At 30.8% G+C, this 23,360-nt stretch overlaps 1 protein-coding gene across 8 annotated transcripts in view; it reads left to right on the top strand.

Annotated features, from left to right (window-relative positions):
* NFAT5 (nuclear factor of activated T cells 5) overlaps positions 1-23,360 on the top strand; it is a 102,482-nt gene that overhangs the window by 42,729 nt on the left and 36,393 nt on the right. For 3 of the 8 annotated variants that reach the window (XM_019756977.3, XM_019756983.3, XM_019756997.3), the window contains 4 exons: positions 1,178-1,303; positions 14,901-15,459; positions 20,186-20,378; positions 22,326-22,516. In XM_019756977.3, coding sequence (XP_019612536.3) covers positions 1,178-1,303; positions 14,901-15,459; positions 20,186-20,378; positions 22,326-22,516 — 1,069 coding nt within the window. Of the gene's footprint in view, positions 1-1,177; positions 1,304-9,604; positions 9,627-14,388; positions 14,451-14,900; positions 15,460-20,185; positions 20,379-22,325; positions 22,517-23,360 lie in introns of those variants that run through there. The other 5 variants (XM_074314657.2, XM_074314658.2, XM_088800274.1 and 2 more) reach the window with 5 other exon arrangements.

Below are 23,360 nucleotides of genomic sequence, written 5' to 3'. Positions count from 1 at the left end.
ATTCTTTACTGGCAATGAAGATCACTTAATAATACAACTTCTAATTTTAGCCTTCCTTTCACAACATTCTTCCTTATCCCTATCCACATCAAAGTTAGGATATGTGCTTTAATGATTAACTGGGAGGATCAAAGTATTTATGAATTCAGTAATCAACAGTTAACTAAAAGTATTGTTTGTTACCAAGGATAAAATATCGCATATGGCTGGTTACCTACGGTTTTTTTAATCACTCATGCAAATAATTAATAATCTTCTTTAATTGTTGGAATGTTGTGTTTCTTGCAATATGAGGCAAGTCCCTTAAACTCTGTGCCTTGGTTCTTTTGAAAATGAGCATATGAGTCTAACTGGTCTTTTGAAGTTTCTTCCAATGTTGATTTTACTACCTTTAGAGGATATGTTGAGAATTATTTCTGTCCAAAGACCATATAATAATAACATAATTTTTTAAACAGTAGATAGATACTTAATTTTATGGACAGTATTATGAAATACATTAAAAAGATATATAGTATTCTTCAATCTGGGAAACAGAAGTAATCAGAATCTAAGATAGGCAATAGTGCTTTCTGATTTAAAAGTATCCCTTTCTAGAGTTAGAGATTTCTCAGAGTAAGAAGTATTTCCTTGAGGCATGACATTTTTTTTTTTTTAGCTTCTTTAGGAGAGAAAAATGCATTATGAGAACAAATTAAAATATTTACTAAAAGGTGCTATATATATCAGAGCAGGACTAGACTGGTGGTCTAATTAGAGAAGGCAGTTTAAAGCTAATATATACTAGTATATGCTATCTCAATATGTGAAAGATGGTAAGTTATAATCACTATTACAAAGGGAGATATTGGAACATCTTGGGTTATTTGACATTCTTCTATCTAGTTTTATCCAATTTTAAAATTTAGTAACCTTTTCTGGAGACCATCTTAAGCATAAGGGATAAATAAAGCCAAGAAGAAAACATGGGGCAGAACTAATAGAAAATGTATTCTTCTGTTCAATAATATTGTATGATAAAATTTTCTAGTAATTTTTTACATTAATTACATGGAGTATTTGTGTGTGTGTTTGTGTGTGTAATATAGTTCTTGTGAGTGAAAAGACGTATTCATGCTCATATATTAGGTTATTGACTTACGATCTTTTCAAAATTTTTTCTCCTTTCCCTCCATAGAATCTGTCTATGATCTTCTCCCAAAGGAGTTACAGTTACCTCCATCTAGAGAAACATCTGTAGCATCAATGAGTCAGACAAGTGGTGGTGAGGCAGGCTCGCCTCCTCCAGCTGTAGTTGCTGCTGGTATGCATATCATTTTACTTTATTTTAAAGATAACTAGAGTTATTATCTGGCCAACATGAACAGTGCTGGCAAAGTCCATATCAAAAAGAGTGTGATTTGAGGCTTTGTTTTAAGAGGTTTTAAAATATATACTTTTAAAATTAAAAAATTTCAATGTAATTTTGTTGATATAATTATTATTTATTAAAATTTCACTTTGGCACTTCTATTACTGCCATCTCCTAGAATGGACCTTGTCTTCAATTATGAGAGTGAATTTAAAGCTCTTTTGTTGACTGCACATAGGAAGGTTAAATACCAAGCTATGGATAGAAAATTATATCTATTAAATTTAACAATTATTTTTTTAATTTGCTTTAAAAAAAGGAAAAAAAATATTTTCTTTGTATACTCTGAAAAAAGACTCAAGCACTCAAGTCTCTTTTCTGTTTGTAGCATGTTACTATAACTTTTTCCCTACATTGAAAAACATGTGACTATACTTATTTTACATTCAGTTGAAAATAATGAAAGATTTGAATGTGATATTTATATAGACATTTTTATATCAGTGAAACAGTATGGAAACTAATGTTTGAAATTTGTCGTTTATTTTTACTCAGCTCTCAAATCATGCACTTTATAAATATATAATTATAATTATATAAAACTGGTTCAAATATTGATTTAATTAGAATAAAAGATTGACAGAAAAGCTAACAGGAAAAAGTCTTGATTAGTGATAAATTAATAAGAATGCTTTCAAAAATATTAGATTGCCCAACTGTGTTCTTCTTTTAGTTGGGTTTATAGACTGCGATGTGTATTTGGTTTCAAAAAAGGAAAAAAAAACATATATATATGTACATATATATATTCTACAGTTTTACCTGTCCAACTAATTAGAGGTTTCTTGTCTAATACAATGCCTCTTTTCAAATGGTACTTGAAGTCCATCCAAGCACAGATTTCAGTAAATTCTTTTCATTTCATAAAAAACAATGAGGCAGAAAGTTGTTATTTAAATGAGGATATTGGTACTATGTTAGAACTTGGGATATTTTTCTTGTATGTGTTAACCTATGTACCATTAACCTTGTGTACCAATCTTTCCCCTGAGCTGTATATATAGCAGTGTTTGCTGCCTTCCTCGTTGGCGGCAGGAAAACAAAACATGGCAAAGAAACTTACCAGCCCTGCTCACTGTTCATGTGTTGCCAGACATTTTCTAACAGATTCTGTGGATTTAATTGTGAACTTTTTAGTAATAAAATTGGTAAGATGACCTGGTTTCACTTTAGATCCACTGGGTTCTAAAATGTCCCTGAATAGTTTTCCTGGAATTTAAATTTTTAATCTAGTTTAAAATTTGTATCAGACAACAAAATATGGAAAAAAAAAGATTTTCTAATGAAATGTTTCACTTTAAATCCACAGGTAGAAATTGACTAACTGATTTCTTTTGTATCTTTTGAGATTGTTTTTTAAAGACATGTTGAATCTGTATAGAACTAAAAGTCTGTTTCTTCTGTGCTTTTTAAAATCTGTTGACAGTAGATCCAGTTCCTTTTAAAAGCTGAAAAAGTCTTAGCTAGGTTTGGGAAAAGAACAAAACTTCCTTTTAAATAACACCTAATTGAATTTCAGAAGTTTTTATATATAAATATTGAAAAGTTCTTCGATTTGGGTCACTCATGGAATGTTGATCTTCTCTCCCTCCCTCTCTTCCTCCCTTCATATATTTGAGAAATTCCTCTCCAGATAAGTTAGATTGAAAGCTGTTAGTTGAAAAATCATGAAAATAAGATAATTAACCCAGGAAATATTCTAAAGTTATAAATTCCTATTAGATTGAGAAGTTACTGACTTTGTAATGATGGTGAAGAGAGCAAGGAGGTAACCTTGACAGTTTTCTTATATTCACACACAGAAAATTTCTGTGATCTCAAACCAAATCATCTGTAATTTTTTTAAACATAAATTTACATTTAGTAACCAACATAATCTTATTCTGGGATTCTAATGTCTCATTGGTAGAATAGAGTCTTTGTCATATAATATTATAGGTAAGAGTTTAAATTACATCATAATTATTGTAGAGAGATCAATTAGTATATATCATTAGAGTTGCTTTTTATTTGACACATTAATATCCTTCATCCTTCATAACTGTCAGAGAGAGAAATTTAAAGTAAATTACCAGTTATTCAATGTTTCCCAGAAAAAAGACTAGATGTCTAAGGAAAGGAACATTAATTTAGACTTCTGTGAATATTTTTTTTCATCTGTAGCATTTGCTGTTTAAGTATGAAATGCATAAAAATGATGACTCTTAATGTAGTTAATTCTTCAGAGTTTTGAAGGAGCCGGATTGGCTGCTATCAGGTATGAGGGCCTGGTGGGAACAGACTTCTAGTTCTGCCATAAAGGTTTGTGTTTCACAAGTTCTAAATCAATTTAAGTTTTAAAATTTAGAGGCTGGGCATGTAGGTATTCATGTACATTTTTTATTATTTAATTATTAAAAATGTGTTTCTCAGATTCACCAACCTAGATATTTTCCCTTACAAATTACCGGGAGAATGAATAAACGTGATGCTGCTAATCCACAATCCAGAATATTGGGTAAAAGAGTGTCTCTCAAATCTTTTTCTGCCTCTACACTATTTACACTTTTACATACTCCCATCAGTAACATCTTTTTATCCGGTAAGTCCCAGGTTGAGAGTTGAGGAAAGAGGACTTCTACATACCTCCTCCCCTCTCCATGGGGTCAAGTGTCAAAACCTGGGAAGTATAGTTGAGAATTACCACTCTGAAATTTGTACTCCTCCCCCATTTTTTAAAGACCTCTGTTTTTGTCCCACTGGAAAGGTAATTAAGAGTTTGAAGTTCAATGTGTGAGTGAAGAAAAGTTTTAGGAATACAGACTTTCTGAACAGTACTATTGTAGGTTCTCAGTCGTTAACATGTTGCATATGGCGGGGTTTAAATCCCTCGTGAAGATTCTCGTGATCCATATGCAACGTGTTAAGACAGAAGCCGTTTTCTTAGTGCAAAAAAGTTATCCAAATGAACTCATGGTATTTTTTGGCAAAATAAGGAGTTGATCAAGAAGAAATGCAAATTGTGAAAGAATTCTTTTTTGTGTGTGTGATTCCTATAGTATAGGTAATAAAGAACTAAAATGTAAGTAGTTAGGAGAAATAAAAGTTACATTAGAATTTGGGGTTTCTGAAAAGAGAATGGCAGGTGTTTTCTTTAAATAACAGCTTTATTGCAATACAGTTTACCTACCAATTAAATACATTTTCAAATCTACTTATATGTTTATACTTTTTATCCTTAGATTTACTTAATTTATTAAAAATAGGAAGTCTTTGACAAAAGTGGACAATAAGCTTTTAATCATTTTAAGAAATCAAATTATTTTCTTGTTCTATTCTAGACTCTATTTCTTTGTCTTCATTTTGATATATGACATTATGTTTATTAGTTTATATCAAAATATGATTTTGCTAGGGTGACTATTTCAAGTTTCTTTAAAGTTTTTATTTCAATTTTTTTGAGTAAACAGTGAATTAATCAAACCATACATTTTGTAATTCAGTGAGAGTATCTTAAGAATAACTAGGTAGTAATTCTTTTGTTTTCATAAAATTGTTATTTTGCTTTCAGTAATTACATATTAGTGCTCTTTTTAGAAGTAATATATTCTCAGTACACTAATACTTTACAGCAGTTTTTAACATAGGTATATACACTCATTCAGCATGTACATTAGAAATCTCTGTTGAATATCTCCACTAGTTTGATGACTGGAGGTTTTTAAGGCTATAATTTAAATTAACAGCTCTTCATGAAGTGATCCATATAATAAACATTTCTGTTAGAAGAGGCTTAATAAACAGTACTTTGAATTCTATGCCATGACAACTAATAAATCTCAAATACCAAAAGGTATTTTCTATACTGAATGAACTTAATTGGTGCTATTTATACAATAGGAGAACACACTAAAGAACTAAATTAATGTTCTATAATCAAAGAACAGCTATGCTTTCATTTATTATGTTTAATCACCTAAATTAAAATTTCAGGAATTTCTAAACCATCCATCACAACAAAAATTGAGTTGAAGAAAATATAATTTGTCATTTTTGAGTTCCTTCTGTGTGATAGGAATTGTGCTAGGCAATTTGCATATCATCATATCTCAGTCCTTCCAAGCACAGCATACTACCTCTCTTCTTTCCTACTGGGGTCTAAGTTCTTTTCTCCTTGCCCTTGTTCTTTAGAGAATTTCGTTAGCATTGTGTGCTATCACTTCAATTAGGGAAACAATATCCTGGAAGGCAGTCATAGGATATTGAACTGAAAAAGCCATACTCCTCCTCTGCAAGTTTCAGGATCTGCAAAATGGGAATATAATTTCTAGAAGAATATTTTCAATAGAACTGATTCACAGCAACAGAATTACATAGTGCATTGAATTTATTATAACTTAAATTTACTAGTGTCAGAAAGTATTTACAGTTGTGTAATTTGGATTTTCTTGAGTTGACTAAATTTGGGAGTAAATTTGCCTTTGATTCCTCTCCTGGGTTACTAGATTAACATATTTCAGAATTTTGGCCATTTATGTGTTTAGTATACTGTCCCTAAGATTACAGTAAACCCAAAGCCCATTCACAGGAAACATAATTCACCTGTGTAACCTATGCATTGATGTTGTGAGCTAAAATATGAGTTGATCTTGGTTATTCCATATGGCCATACCTACTTTTCGTAGAAAACTCGACCACTTTCAGAAGGAAGTCAGATCTTAGTTACAAACATGTTGCAAGTAGGTTTAAAAACTCTACTCATTCTGTCTTTTTACTGATACTACATAGTAAACCTAAATACATTCACTGTACGTATAGATATGTATGTATGTATAGATTTATGCTAACGTCTGTATTTTTTTAATGAAAAGCATAAGCAAACTTGGGCCATAACAGTTAATTTAGAAACAACTACCAATTCAGGAGACTATCCATATTATGAATTATCATTGACAGTTAATTTAGAAACAACTACCAATTCAGGAGACTATCCATATTATAAATTATCATTGACAAAAAGTACACATGGCCTATTATTGATTTATTCCTTATGTTTCCCTTTTTATTGTTCTCAATAATTTTTAGCAATAACTTTTGTAAAGATTGTGATTTATTCAGTTTCTGATAGAATAAGCATATTTTTATATTACCTGAATCTAGAATAGCATTTTAAAACTGTTAACAGATTCTCAACCATTCATAAGCCAAATACATATGGAAAATTGAGGCAATTTCTGTTTTTATGTGTTTTGTACAATTTTGCATTACTAATTTCATGGAAGTGGACTTTTTGTATCACCGATAAGACTGATAATATTATAAGCAAATGTAATGCCATAACTGATTGCTTTATTACAGTTAGTTGTATAAATAACATTAATAAAGTTCTATAAATAGCACTCCAGTAGAGGCAAGAATGCGGGGGAATGGATTAGGGAAGGATACAACAAAACACTTCACTTGTTTTTGTGACATTTTTTTCTCTTAGAAATGAAATCATGCATAGTAGAATGTTAGCATTTGCTAAATACAAGCAGAGGGTACATTGGTGTTTAGCTTTTATTTCATAATTTAAAAAACACCAGGTGGCAGTTGATTAAAATAAGTCAAAATGCCTAATGAGCTATGCTCTTAAAAAGTAACAAAAATGTTGCATATATTAGGTACTTGATGAATTATTTTTGGCATAAGTAAGGGTACATTAACTTTTCATCCATAAATATAAGTATGTATTTATTGGCAGTATTTATTTAGCCCACTGAGGTAAAATTCATTCTTCCCATGTCACTCCTTCACAAGGTATTACTGTCAATTAAACTAAATCAGAAAATGAATGAGAAAACACCTCAACATGCCAGGCCCATACAGTCACACTCTAGATCAAACACACACACAGACACACACAGATACATACATATTATGGGTTTATTTCTATTTATTTTTCCCACATATGAAATATAACAAAATAAGCATGGGCTTTAGATCATAAAGACCTAATTTGTATCTGATTGTTATATCATTCCTATCAGGTAGATGGAGTCTTGTGGAAGTTAAATAAATTTCTAATATCACCTCTGTAACTAGGCAATAATACCAACTTTATCTTAAAGTTACTATGAAGGTAAATATGTAAAATACTTAACATTACCTGACAATTAGTGATCATTCAATAAACATTGATCTTCCTCCCACATGTGTTTCTCCTTTCTTTGTTGGTAAGATTTTAAAAAATAGATCTTATTTTTATACAAGTAAATTTTTGTAAACCTTGTTTTGCTTATCTCTTTCAATTCACACCCAGTTTATTTTTTACTTTATTTTGAAGTTTTGCATATCAGTCAAGATACAGCCCCACACATGAGCCATGTGATTTACTTTCTGACTTAATTCTTTAGAGTTGACACTCTCTCAGTAGGAACCCATGCATAAATAGGAACTTTGCCAGAGGATGATGAGCCGTAGAAAAGATAGTTCCTAAAGGGATGATTTTGTCAAGTTGACTGCTTAAGAGTTCTTCCTAGAATTCTCTTCCCACTTTTCTTTTTACTGAAATAATAAAGTTGCATGATGAGTTATCAAAACGTCTGTTTTTTGAGAAATGTATGACTTGTCTTCTGTTTTTTGCCTAGACAATTTATATTGTCTACAGTTGAATCTAATCCAGATCCAGGTGCAAAACCTGATTAAATTAGAAAATTTTAATAATAAATGATAAATGTCTAACTATTACATTGTTTTGTGCACCTGAAACTAAAAAAATAAAGTAAAATAAATATTAAATGATTGAAAAAAGATATCGATACTGTTTTCGTTTTTTGGTTACCTGTATAAAAATAAGAAATGTGAAGACGTTGGATTAGAGTTGGTAGGAATACCTTTATTACTTAATATAAACGATTTTTTAAATGGATTATATGATAAAGCATTGACCTGACCTTCAAATAGTATCCCTCAGAACTTTTCCTCTCCCGTTCTTATTTAAGCTAATATAGTGATAATCTCTGTTTTGTTTTAAAGTAATATTACCTTTCAAGTAGTATAAAAATTGTCCCCTTTTTTTTAACCTGTACTTCCTGCGATCTTTGACAGTGTAATAAATGCAGTTATCAGCTAGTGTAATTATTTTCTTTTGTGTTTAAATAATTTAAGATAGAGGATTTTTTCTGGGCTTTAGTCTTTTTCACCCAGTGTTGTCCATTGGTGCTAAATCACTAGATAATAGAAAGTATCTTTCTCTTCCAGTAGGAAAGGATTTAAAAACCAAGTTATATAATGTGTGCCTTGTACACATTTTACATCATGCTTAGATACTTTGAGTTAAATAGGACAAAAGACATTTAAAACATTGCTCTAAGTGTCAGGACTCTTAAAAACTTTGTAAGCATTTTTCAGGAAACATTCTTTAATAAATATTAGAACCCTGACTGGCAGTTTGATAGACTGGAAAGAAAAAGATGGTCTCCAATAATTCAGTAACAAACTTTTCAGCTTCAGCTATAGTGCTAATTATTTTTTAAAATAGAGCCTCTAAGTTCACACATTTTATTCACAGTAGCATATCTAATTTAAAAGTGTAAATTGGTAACTTCTTTGGGGGGGGGATGAGGAAGTATATAGAAGTTGGCCTGAGAAATAAAAAGATTCTTTTGCTGCTAAATATAAATATTTCTTACTGCTTGAGTGTATTGGTCAGAAGACATCTTTCTCCACTCTTAAAGAGAATTTGGGGAAGGGTCCTGCCTGAAAACACCTGTTCTGGCTTCTGGATTAGATTGCATGGGTAAACAGGAGAAGAGTTTGGTGAATATGAGTTAACCAAAATTTTGGATAAGACATTTCCCCACTTGCATTTATTTGGATGTTAATAATTTAGTTTTTTAAAGTTTGTTTTAAAACATTGTTTATTGTAGCATGTAAACTTAAGTTGGGTGGGAAAAGTACAAATGGGAAATTGAAACTGTTTTAAACATATAAATTTAATGATTGACCCTTCAATTTTTGTTTTTTGTTTTTGGGTTTTTTGTTTTTTGTTTTCTTTTTTTGGTAAAGTAATCTGGATTGCTTATTTTATATGCTGGGATGCTAGTTGTTTTTTCTATTAATACACTTAACTTGCATTCTAGCTTCGCCACTCAGAGACAGGCATCGTGTGGTGGGTTGTGTGACAGTGTCTGTCAATAGTGAAGACAAATAGTGCCAGAGACACTTAACCCATCCAATCTCACCCAGGGTATAGGTCGGTTTTCAGACTTCTTCATAAGTCTTTTTCTTTCTTTCTTTCTTCCTTCCTTCCTTTCTTTTTTTTGTTTCTAAATAGTGGATTGATACTGATTGAAATTAAAACTTTTTGTAAAGTTTTAAACTTTACATTAATACTATAAGAAGAAAAAGAAAAGTAGAAAACGAAGGTTGGCATGTAAGGTGTTGACAAAGCAGGTTTGCAGCCACTTTGTGTGTTCCAGATTTTTCAATCCCTTGGCAACATGAATGTTGGCCTTGTAATTTTTTTCTCTCAATATCTTTCTTCTTTGATCTGAAAATATATCCTTGTATCTGGTGACTTTTATCAGACAAGATGTTTAGATCTGAAGTCGTTACCAGTAAGAAAAAATGAAATAACTTAAAAAGAATAACTAACGTTAAACAGTGTTTTAGACTGGAAAATTGTTTCCAAACATCCTGTGTTGTTTTTATGATTATTTTCTGAGCAGTCAATAGTTTACTCCTTCTCCGTTCCACTATTGGTTCACTTAGCACACTTGCAAAATTTTATGGCTTTTGTTTTAATGGCTTTCTTAGGAAACTCAACTGATTTTACACTGATATTGAAAAGTTATAAATATATGTGCTTATTTAAATGCTAGGGGACACATTTTTACCTTGGAAGCTTAATTAAATGTAATTTCTGTCATACATTTTAAATCAGTGAAAGATACTTGTTTCTTCTGAGAACTTGAAAGAATGTTTCTAATGTCAAAGCTTTCTAAAAAAAAGTTTAGTTAGTTCCATATAAAGTATCATCTCCTTTTTATGGTATTTTAAGTACTAAAATGATATGGTAATTAAAATAATTTCTAGTTCACAAATCTAGAACTAATAGTTCTTAATTTTAAAATATAGTTTAAGCAAGGAGTATATAAAATCTATGGGTTTCTATATGTGGTACCATTTAAAAATCCATTTTCATCTTTTTAATCAAGTTAATAGTGGGTTATTACAAATTCTGGGTTATCCATGTAGATATCTGCTACTCTTTTTATCCTGACTACTTTGAATATTCATAGTAAACCTTAGTGATTTCATTAATTCTTAAAAAAAGAAGGCATATATCCAATTTAAGTTCACTATGATTACTGGCATTTGGTCTAGTAATTGACTACTGCTAATAATAGAATTATTAGAACACTCTAGATGTAATGCTTCCCTTTACTTATAAATTTTAGAAGTAATCTATTCTTTTGAGATTATGAATTTACATTAGTAAATTGTAAAGATTGTCTGTTTTCCCTTTGGTTTGCTGTGTTCTCTGTGGTCACAGAAAATACTGTGGAAAAATAAAATTCTTCTAGATTTAAAGATAAGTTTTTCATAAAAGGAAAAACTCAATAAAAATTTATTCACATGTTATTTAGGTGAGAGAATAAGTTTAAGAAAAAATTAAAGACAAACGTCTTTATGAGGTATTAGTAAGGGATTTAAAGAAGAAATAAGATTAAAAAGTTATAATATAGAAACACATAATGACTGTTCTGATCAGTGAGAAAGTAGAAAGTTACTAAAACATTTTTATGTTGGAGTTTTTGTAATTTTAAAATCCAGCAATTAAACATAATCTCTACATTCCTAATAGATAAAAATGGAGACTCAAAACAAAAAAAAGTAGGGAGAGTTAGATAGCATATTTTCTTCGTAAGAACTTATAAATAAAAAAGAATGTATAGATGAGGCAGGACTGCATTAGTATTTTAGTTCTATAGAATGTCAATTAAGTTCTTTTGTGATATTTAATGATACAGTGACGGAAAGGTCTTTGTAGATATTTTAAGCACATTTACAATATTTCCAGGATTGTTCTTTAGTGCTTTCTGGGAATGCTTAGAAATGAAAAATTAGTGTTTAGAAATCTAAAATGTATTTCATATTATTTTTGTGAATTTATTTTTTAGTAGATAATATTAAGGAGTTTTTATTCTTGTAAATTTATGGGTTAATATACAATAGGTCATTTAGCTTATATATAGTTTCAAGAAAGAAAGTTATTAGCACGCTCTGTAGAAACAGCATGTAATTACCTCTAAACTCTTCAGCTTCTTCTGAACCTTTCTCTATTATCAAGTGGTACTATTAGAGTATCATATAGTCTAAGTACTTTGAGTAGTAAATCCTTTTTTAAAAAACCTGATGTGTCGTGTCCATTATGAACACATTGGTACATTTATTGGCCAATTTAACTTTAATATAACTCAGCACACATATCAAATACAGCTTCCCATAAGTGAATTTAATAACAAATAGCACACAAGGCACTATGTTAGGTGTTCGGGTAGTCTAAGATGCGAAAGATATTGTCCATGCTCTCAAAGGGCTCCTAGTTCTTATCCTCCACTTCACCACCTCACCATTATTAATACACTTAGGTGATGTCTTGCTAACCAGAATGTAACATCTTTATGTGAAAGATTTTATAATATTACATATTATCATCATCAGAGCAACAATGATACTATGGTAAGAGTTTTATAGTTTAAAAAAATTGTCTCATTTGTTACAGTCTTAAAATGAGTACAGTCTGCAATTTAGGATCTAACTAAGGTAGGCTTTAAAAAGTAAAACTGGTTTTTAACTAAAGGATGCTTACTGCTGTCTTCTGACAGAATTTATGTTTTCAGTTTTATATTTTTTTACTAATGAACTTTTTTATTTAATAACTATATCCAGGAAACTGCAGGTAAAATATAAAAATTGTGTGTTAGGTGTCCAAGGAAAATGTATAGAATATTTTAATTTATGTAGGGTATGAGATCACAGTTTGGCATACCTGTCCCAGAACAGACATTTATATATGATTTTATCAATTGGGTTTTATAACCATGATTGTTTTGATAATATTTGCAAGATAAATTTATATATATATATATATATATCAAAGAGCAATGCTAGGTTATAGCTTGCATATTAAATTGACAAACACCACATAACTTGCTTTTGGGTTCCTAATTGCTTTCCACCTATGTTTTCCATCTGTCAAGGACAGGGATCCCTGAGATGTTCATATTCTGCATTCTCATGTGCATGGTATTTAGATTCAAAAACGGTGGGTGGGGGAAAGGTGTTTATAGAAATACAAGTTCACAGCATTCATGCTGCATGCTTTGTGTGTTCCACTGCAAAGATTGCATGCTGCATACTTGTATTTCTTTGAAAATGAAGAATATAGGCTCATACACACATAAAAATTGGGTTTCATTTTTGCCAATAGTTGGAACAGATGGAGGAATATTAGACATAACACCTTTTCTATTTTTCTAAAATGAATTCTATTGTATTTTTCATAAAACAAGGAAAAAACTTATTTAAACCCAAAGTGGCTACAAATCAGCTCCTAAACTGTCACTGACATTAGCATCTAGATTTTGTAGTTTTTACAAATCTTTTAAAATATTTATTTACTAAGAAGACATTGCATTAATGCATGATACAAAATTGATAAATTTTTCTTTAAATTGGAATGCAGTTTAAAGTGACTGAATTTTCCAATTTCAGCTACTGAATTTGACAAGGATACAAACTGGAAAATGGAACTGGTATCATCTAATTGCTCTAGGTTCTTTGACTTATGGTAGTTGGGGAAAATCTTTCCATGTGGCATTATGTAGATCACATTATTGATGCTAATATTAATTAATATGCTCTTTAGCCTTGAAAGGAATGAAAAATTATGAGTGAATTTAGTTCTTTCAACTGATTTAAGTGTTTTGGTACGTGTTTTCACTTTAAAAATAGATCTTTGGCACTTGGCTTTTGATTATCTAAACATTGGCATTCCTGCATTTCAGTCTTTATATTATAATTGATATGAATGTTACAATTCCAATAACTGCACGTCACAGTTTTAAGTTTCATTATACCACTTTAAAACAGTGGCACTCTTGGCTATAGAGAAAAATTAATTTTAGATTTAAACATTATCTTAGTTGTCTGTCATGTTACCTAGTTTTATTTTTTGTGTGTATGATTATAAACCTTTCCATATCCTATACAAGATAAAATGGTATTTGTAAAATTTTAGGACTGACAACTTCCAGCCTTAACATTATTAGTGTGCCTCTGAGGTTATGCTGTTAAGGATTTAAAGTAGTAGTATTTTTCAATGAGCTGTTCTGCCAGTTGCCACACATTTTGAAAAGATCTATTTAAATCGTTTTTTGCTAAGCATAATAGATAAATGGTTTTATAAAATACCTTTTTATAGTAACTAATTCTGGTGCTCTCCAGAGATACTTCCTGCTGAATTTTTGTTGTTAGATTCCAGACAATAAAATACACTGCTACTTCATATAAGGAAATTCCTTTAATAGTTTAAAATCAAGCAGGTCCTTTAAAGAGAGGAAATGGACAGTGGTAACCAATTGATAAGTGTGTAATCAAGTCTTTTATAAGAGATATCCATCCAATAATCAGTCCTTACTCTGCTTTTCATTCTGCCATTTAGGATGGATTTGTTTATTTTAGAGATCATGGTTTTGAACTGCCACTTCCAACTTCTGGAAACCCTCAATGATTAACTTGCTTGTCTTCTGCAGCCCAGCATGTTCCAAATCAAACCTTTTTCACTTTTATTCTTCTAGATTTTACAACAATCATAGTGACGGTACCAGTTCCATTTTGCCTCCAATTCAGTTGATTATATATTTTTCTATTTATTTCTCATTTTATAATTGATATCTGGAATAATCAGCAGCTCTTTTCTCATTTATTTTCTCATATTTTTATTCCAGGATTTGCCTCTGAAGCAGGGAGTGTCTGCATTAAAAATGACCTGTAGTTCTCTGCTTCATAGGTTAGAAACTTATTTTAATATTTTGTGGCTAAGCACAGTCCCACTTTTCAAATTCTATAATGAATTATTTAATTGGCATTGAATGTGGACCACAAGCATATATTTTATATTGGGGTTTTCTTTATTATTTTAAATGATTAAAATTCAGCAGAACATCCAGCTGAGGCAATAAAAGCTTTATTCTTGCTTTACAGCTTAAAACATTAAATTAGATTTTTAAAAATCTATCGATTATAATACAAGTAAAATAATGCTATTTGGGCATTTTAAAAAAATGCATTTCTTAGGCCTTGTATTGCTTGAAGCATTTATATTCTAAAACTTAACCAAATTCCAACTATTCATTTTGGGGAAAAACAATCAGTTCACAAATCACATTTTCAATGGGACTGCTAGCCAGCGTAGGTGAAAACATGTATAGTGTATTTACTCTTAAATTGTACACTGCAGATGCTTCTTCAGCTCCCTCCTCTTCCTCCATGGGCGGTGCTTGCAGCTCCTTTACCACCTCTTCCAGCCCTACCATTTATTCTACCTCAGTCACCGACAGCAAGGCTATGCAAGTGGAGAGCTGCTCCTCAGCCTTGGGGGTAAGTAACAGAGGGGTAAGTGAAAAGCAGTTAACCAGTAACACAGTTCAGCAGCATCCATCAACACCGAAGAGGCACACAGTCTTGTACATCTCACCACCACCTGAGGACTTGCTGGATAACAGTCGGATGTCCTGCCAGGATGAGGGGTGTGGATTGGAATCTGAGCAGAGCTGCAGTATGTGGATGGAGGATTCCCCCTCCAACTTCAGTAACATGAGCACCAGTTCCTACAATGATAACACTGAGGTACCTCGTAAATCACGAAAACGAAATCCAAAGCAGAGGCCGGGGGTCAAACGACGAGATTGTGAAGAATCTAATATGGATATATTTGATGCCGACAGTGCCAAAGCACCTCACTATGTGCTTTCTCAGCTTACCACGGACAACAAAGGCAACTCAAAAGCAGGAAATGGGTTGGTATTCACATTTTTTTAAGTTCTATCACCATTATGCAAAACAAACCAAAAAAAATAAAATCATTCCCCACTGTTCAGCTCAAGTTTGCATATAACCCAAAGATACTAATTTTATCATTGAAATACATGAGAATTTTAATTTAAAATTACCAAGTTTCATTAGAGAAAAAATAAAATATCAATAGATTTTTAGCAAAGGTATCTTATTAGGGGTATGATTAAGTAGTAGAAAATGAAAATAATCTGTTTTGAAATAACTTTTAAATTTCAAATGGATTTATATTTTAAAAGGATTTTTAAGAATATTTTTGCTCATAGAAATATAAATAGCATGTAATGTAACTCAAAACATTCGCAAAGGGCTAGTTTGTGTTCTCTTTCACATTATCTCCCTATATGGTCCAATTCTTTCCATTTTTGTGAGGATTTTATACTTTATTTTTCTTTTATTTGATAAAAATAAGAAAAAAAACAAATTGATGGTTTGTTTCTCATCATTTACATTCATGTTACGCTTTTTCTTTGATACGTTGTGCTGATTTGGGATTTAAAAAAAAACTATCACTAATTTTTTTTTCTGTGATTCTGGGTATGTATTTGAAGGGTGATAGAAAGGATCATGGTACATGTTTGAGTTTTTATTCATTTGTGCCAGTTCACAGCACTCACTAAATATGTTTCTATGGCTATATAATACAATATTCACTGCTATACTATGACTTATTTTTAATTTTTTAATTCCTTAATATTTAATTGCTAGACTTTTGAATTGGTTTTCCTAGAGTATATTCAACACAGTTTGATAAAATTTTTAACTCACTGGATTTTGAGGGATTACTTTTTTTGGGAAACAGGGTATGGTCCTTTAGTTGACCCTTTAGTTTTACAATTAGGTTGTGAAAAAGGTGATAGAGAAGCTTTTAGTTGGTTTACTACTTGATGACGTCATTGATATCTTTTAAATTAAAAATCTAATTGAGTAGTATAGAGAATATTTTTAATGTATATTAAACTTGTCCTTAAATATTCTCGCTACGTTTTAAAAGTAATATCTACCACTTAATAATTATTCTATACTACTTGCTTCTCTACTCTTATTTAAAACTCCTTTGGGGTGATGCAGTTAAATGAAAATGCACATTTAAATATTTTTTATTTTCAGAAAGTCCAAATTAGGAAATTAAAAGAAAACAAGGTATATACCCTTTCCTAAAATGTTGCTATTAGCAGAGTCAAGAACATATTTGTAGAACTATTACCTATAGAATAATGATCTGAAACACAGTAGCACAGATCCAAAAGGCTTAGGTATACCTATCATTAAATACAGGTATGTGGGCTTCAATGGATAAAGATTTTTTTAAGTTCCAGAAGAGAGATTTTTATTTTTATACTGAAATAAATGTTAAAGTTTCAAATGAAGAATAAATAAAATTTTGACTTGGAATTAGTCAACGCACATGATTTGCAGTTGCTGTTAAAGAGATATCTTGACCTACATCTTTTCTGCTTCTGCTTTTGTATGATAGATATATCTTAGAAATGATTTGAGGTTATCCAGGGAAAGTATAATAACATTTGTCAAGACAAAATCTCTCATGAAATAATTCATGGAACAGAAACTCATCAAGCAGCAGAAGAAATGTCCAGCTTCTTAGGTAATGGAAAAATATTTGACTCTAGCATATGGAAATGATGGAAGAAGTTTAAATTTTGAATTATTAAGAACTATGTCAAGGGAAGGATAAAACCATATGTAAATATATAGAAAAATAGGCCTTTGAAGAGAATTATTAAGAGGATCTCAAGCTAATGTCCTAGATTATTCAACAAGAAAGATGTTAAAAATATGAAAGATATTTAGAAAAGTTTTAAGAGATAAGGTATAAAGCCTTAGATCTACTGTGCCATAAACGTACAATTTATATAATGCTAAATTATTAAGAAATTATGTGTACAGCAGTTTATTGATCTTCAAGATGGAAATAGCATTTTTGTATAATTAAAATATAAAAGAGTTTATTAAGAAAAACAAGCCATTAAAAACAAACTACTCAGTATTTAAACATTCCTAGCCATATCATTCTTAAATTCATCAACTAAATGTTGAGAATCAGTAGCCCTATGTCTCTTCTAGATAGTCCTAGAAATTAAGACATGATGTCATCTGGATATGAAACCGATTTTAGGCATTTTGTAGTACAAATTATTTTTGTGACATAGACAACAGGATATGCAGCACAAAGGAATTACAGTGTCATTTCATGATCTGAATAGAATATGTCAAGACAGTGGATTTTCTTTTTAGACGTCATTTAGAAGTAAAATGCCATACAATTAAACCTGCTGCTTTCTTGTTTTTTCTTAAGCCATCATGCCTTCGAAATTAATAATTTGAAAGACTACTTTTCTAAGAATTAGTTGAGGTTTTCAATTGTTTTACATGTCTAGAGATCTACATGTGTATGTATTCTTTTTTTACATTTAAACCTAGAGAATAAAGATAGTTTTAAGGGCTTTTTAAAGTATCATTTCAGAAATTGTTTAATTACATGTGCTATTCTTTTTTAAGCCATAACATGTATACTTTGTCAACTCACTCAACAGTGTTCACCCAAATGAAGTATTTTGTTTTACTGAAATAGTAAAACTCATTGTCAACTATTTATTCTCATAAATATTAGCTTGGCTATCATAAGTGAATATAAAAGCCATATCTTGCCAAATTAATTGATATGCTAAATTTTCCTTATATGTCAAACTAACGTGTTCCCCTTTCTATTATAAAATTAGTAGATATTAATTACAAACATTTGAAAAATGTAGAAAAATAGAAGAAAATAAGTAACCCATAATCTAGTTACTTAGTACAACTGCTATTAGCATTTTGCTGTATTTTCTTTTAGTCCCTTTCGATGCACATTTGGGAGATGTTTTTACATAGTTTCAGTAAGTGAATATTTTTGCTTTGATTTTAAAATGAGTAAACAATATCATTATAGAATTTCATGTATAAGGGACTGCACATTGCAAATGTTTGAATTTCTACCCAGAATGATGAAAGAAAAAAAAAGGATTTATTGCCCATTGTTTCAGCTTCAACTAGATACTTTTTCATAGAATTTATTCATCCAGGGCCTTTTAAATGACTTACACAGGTAATCTTTGGCTTAATTATGTCAGACATGAATGGCATTTCTTGGCCAATTAGGATCCAGTCTTTCTCATTTTACTATTATAGAAGCTCTTTTTTCACTCTTTCTTTCTTTTTTTTTTTGGCCTTTTTTTCTCCCTATTTGCCTTCATCAACAAATATTTTTCTCAGGACCTGATATTTCAGGAATTGTTCAAGGTTCAGGGAATTATGAAGATAATTGAGCACTGTACTTGCCCTCAGAACTCTCCTTCTTATCCAGTCAATCTTACTCCATTTCGTTTTCTTTTTTTTTTTAAATTAAAGTGTATAGGGGTGACAATTGTTAGTAAAGTTACATAGATTTCAGTTGTACAATTACACAGTCTTACTCCATTTCTTTGCATCCTTTCTTTCCTCCATTCTCCCTTTCTTAGCCATGGATTTCACTCCAGTACCTGGTTCCATTGAGAGTACAACCTTTTCTCTCTTTGTTATTGATAATTGAGGCAACAGTTTGGTTAGAGCTGGAGGGATAAACATTCGAGCCAGTTTTAAGGCTGCTAGCCCTCATTGCTCCTCTGTTTGAAGTCATAATATTTCTCCTTCGAACTGTTTGCTTTTAGAGGAGATTTTATCCACAGTCATCTCTTGGCTTCTGTACCTTCAATGTGAGTGTAAACTTAGGACTGGGACAGTCACACAGAAAGCATTTTAGGTTCTGACTCTATTATAAAATGTACATGGATAATTTCAATCTATTTTAACAATATTGTTTTCTATTTATTTTCAGCGCATATTTGTGGTGCTTCAGGTTACATGTGTTGACCTGAAGTCCTAACTACCATTTGAAATATTTTTCTTTGACTGTATAGTCCATATAGAAAATGAATGATAAACAAAATTAACATTAGAAACAAAATAAAAAAAAATAAGTTAGGTTGCCTATCTGTAAAGCCCAGATTTTAAAATTTTTGTATGTTACGGGCTTTAATTATTTAACTAATCACATATAAAAATGCTCTGAAAAGTTAAACTTCTGGGAAAGATTGTTTAGAGTAAAGCTAATTAATTCCCAATAAAACTTGAATCACTGATTTTTTTATTATAATGTTCTCAGTTTGGTATCCTGAGAAAGATATACAAAAGAATATTCTACGTGTACCTGCGGTTGTTTTTTTAAGGCCTTTTGCTTTTTTTGTTTCTTCTTGCTACTCCCACTTTTCTTTTGCTTTGCAAGTCTGATTTGGAAATAATGATAGTTAATCATGTAGCTTCATATAACACTCTTACACACACATACACATATATGTATGTAATTTTAAAATTTTGTTTTGACTGAAGTACAAGATGAAAGGTTATAGTGACATTAGCTGTATTCTTTCCTATTATTCCTGGTTTATTCAATCTTCCTTCCTCCTTCCACACATATGCATTCTATATATCTTAACTTAGGTTGTATTTTATTTTGTCAGAAAGATAATCAGTTGTTTTTAATGTTATTGCTATTCTGTTTCTTCCTTTATCTTAGATGACTTTTGTAGAAAACACTTTTTGATGCTTTTTCCATGTTGTGCTTTGACTTCTCAGAACATTGGAAAACCAAAAAGGATCTGGAATAAAGAAAAGCCCTATGTTGTGTGGACAGTATCCTGTTAAAAGTGAGGGAAAGGAGCTGAAGATAGTTGTACAACCTGAGACCCAACATCGAGCTCGGTACCTCACTGAGGGTAGCCGTGGCTCAGTAAAGGATAGAACACAGCAAGGCTTTCCTACAGTAAAGGTACTTATTTTATTTAGCAATTATGAAGATTTTTTCCAGTTTTACTTACTAGTTATTTTTTTTTTTAACCAGCAAAAGCTGCCTAAAATAGAAGGATAGAATTGCTAGGTATGTATAATAGAAATTAAAGTAAAAGTTTGAGCCATAAGCCAAATATTTTTACTTTGATACCATTTGAATTTTATTTTAAATGAAAGGAGAGATGAAAATGCGATCTAATAACAGAAGTATCTGGAAGTCATGAATTATCTTCCCCTTTTATGTGACATCGGTAGCAGCCATATTAGATTCTTACCAAGCTTTCTCTTTAAGGAGAAATTTTAAAGTGAATTCAAAGAAATATTGTAGAAATTATTATGGACTTAGAAAATAAGGTTTTTGAGATGGCCATTGTAATCAGAACTATTCAACTCAGAAAATAATTGGCTGATAGGTAAGTTAAGTCTTTAAGAAATAGGGTATCAACTGAGTCTTCATCTTTTCAGAATTTAGAAAAGAAAAAAATGGGCTTAAATTTCAGCACCTGGGATACCTTATTACAAAGAATATTTCTCTTTGAAGACAAACCAAAAAGTTAGTTGGGGATGTTTAACAAGTGTTCCAACACCTTACAAAATACCAAACGGGGAAGAATTTTGGCTAGTCACACGGTAGATTCTTGTTAAATACAGTTTGTATAAATGTGTTAGTTGAACAATATTTAGTTGGACTGACTTTCATTTTATACCTGAATGAAATGATGGTAGAAATTTGGGATTAGGAAACTTACTCATGACCATTTATAAGGTTGGATAATAGTCACATGTACAGTATCATTTGTACCCCTCTACTACTCACCATACCAACCTACCCTCAGTCCCTGACACTAAAAACAAGTAACAGGCAAGTTAAGAATTTAAGTTACGCTTTTTTTTAAAAATTAACCTAATTGTTCTGGCTTTAAGTTTTGCTTTAAGTATGTATCTGGTCAAAAGTATTGTTAGATAATGGCCTGTGATAGGGAGTGAATTGACTGACCTTAAAAGTTCATTCATTCATTCAGCAAATATTGCACTCCTCTATATGCCAGACACTATTCGAGGTACTGCTGACTAACAGTTTGAGTAGATTGCTTCTTTGCCTCCTTGTGATATAATTTCACAGAAATACAGACATACTGAGATAGAAAAGATGTATGAATTTTTTAAAGCATTTTGCTATACATTGTACAAGTTACTTTATGATTTTATGCATTCTGTATTAGCAGCTTCAATGTTTAACTATAAATCTTATCAAGAAGCAACGTTGGAAACATTGGTTCCCAAATGCTATTTTAAATATTTATTTATTCTTTAGCATACAAATTATAATTTAATTTATAAAGGCTTGCTAGAGACCTGTAATGACCCAAATAGACCCTGGTTCCATCTAGCAATTTTTGAGACCATGTTTTGACCCAGGGTTTCATTATGTTGTATGTATGTATCTAGCTTATGAAAATGAGCTCCATTTACCTACTCATATAGCTTTAAAAGAGTAAAAATTTAGTATATGTGCTCTCATTTAATGAAGATGATGATGCCACTAACACAGTTTTGTGTATTTTCCATTAGTAGTGGTACTAATCCTGAGTATTATGCATGCTTTTTTGGCAGTCCATAGATTTATAAATATCGAAAGTACTGTGTATTCATTTTCATGTGTTTGTGCAAATTAATTATGAATGATAATTTATCATTGAACATCTAAACTTGTAAGTAAAATTGTTGCAGAATTTAAACTTAACAGTTTTTTGCAGAAACTTAGCCAGCTCTCCTTTATGAAAATACTTTATCTGTTTTTCTTGAGGATTTAAATTATTTATTGTAATCCAGTTATGAATATAAGACTTGATATTAAATGTTTGATTTTACATTAGATTATTTGAAAGGCTAATTAGTGTTTGTGCTCCATGTTATCTCACTCCAGCTGGAAGGCCATAATGAGCCAGTAGTGTTGCAAGTGTTTGTGGGTAATGACTCTGGTCGAGTGAAACCACATGGATTTTATCAGGCCTGCAGGGTAACTGGGCGAAATACAACTCCCTGCAAAGAAGTGGACATTGAAGGCACTACTGTTATAGAAGTTGGCCTTGATCCAAGCAACAACATGACACTAGCGTAAGTACTTAGTAAAAATTTTTTCATTATGTATTACAGTTTTTTGTATACAGGAAAAAAATTTTAGTTTCTTATGTCTAAAAGAAGATGTTGAGTATTTTATTAAAAATTTTAAACATTACAAATAAAAAATAGCTTACTACAGAATGGTAATGGGTTAAAATTAACTCTGCCATTTGCTAGAGAATTCCTATGGTGAAAGGCAGGGAAATAAAAGCCTGGTGGAATGCTGGCTTTTCAGAAAATAATGTAGACTTATTTGTTGGGATTAATAAAATTAATATTTAAAAATAAAAATTACAGTTAATTTGATTTGCTCTCCTGAAATCTGTTTTCTTAGTGTGTGTATTAAAAACTGTTTAACACAGACATTCATGATGCCTTGACCCATCTTGATGTGAAAAAGCATATTGCTAGTCTAAATTCACCTGCTGTTTTTATTTTCCTATAATACAAAAAATTATATCTTGGGACTGTGTATTTTTCATCTTTTACATTTTCATTGCCTGAAAAATATAAGAAGTATTAACGATTTAAATTGGAAAATTTTTGTCCTTAACCCTTTTGTTAAGGACCTTTCATCCTAAAGTTGAACCATCACAACAGCAAATATATTGATATGGAGTAGACCTATTGTAATTATTTGTATTATATAGCTAAAGACCTTTCTCTGTGTGGTTTTCAGTTTCCTTTTGAAAGTCATTTTGACTGGCTTAGTAAGAGGTTAATTGGAAAAGAAAATTTTGAAAAATACTCAGTAAAGATTTATTTTTTAATTTTTGAAAATTATTTAAAAAATGTATATAGTAGAAGAAAAGGGAATAATTGATTATAAAAATAGTAC

The sequence above is a fragment of the Rhinolophus sinicus genome, chromosome 8 (assembly GCF_057876585.1).
Source record: "Rhinolophus sinicus isolate RSI-liver-muscle chromosome 8, RSI-T2T, whole genome shotgun sequence".
In the NCBI taxonomy this organism is placed as follows: domain Eukaryota; kingdom Metazoa; phylum Chordata; class Mammalia; order Chiroptera; family Rhinolophidae; genus Rhinolophus; species Rhinolophus sinicus.
The sequence above is the reverse complement of the archived record's forward strand: the minus strand, read 5'-3'. Positions and strand labels throughout refer to the sequence as shown.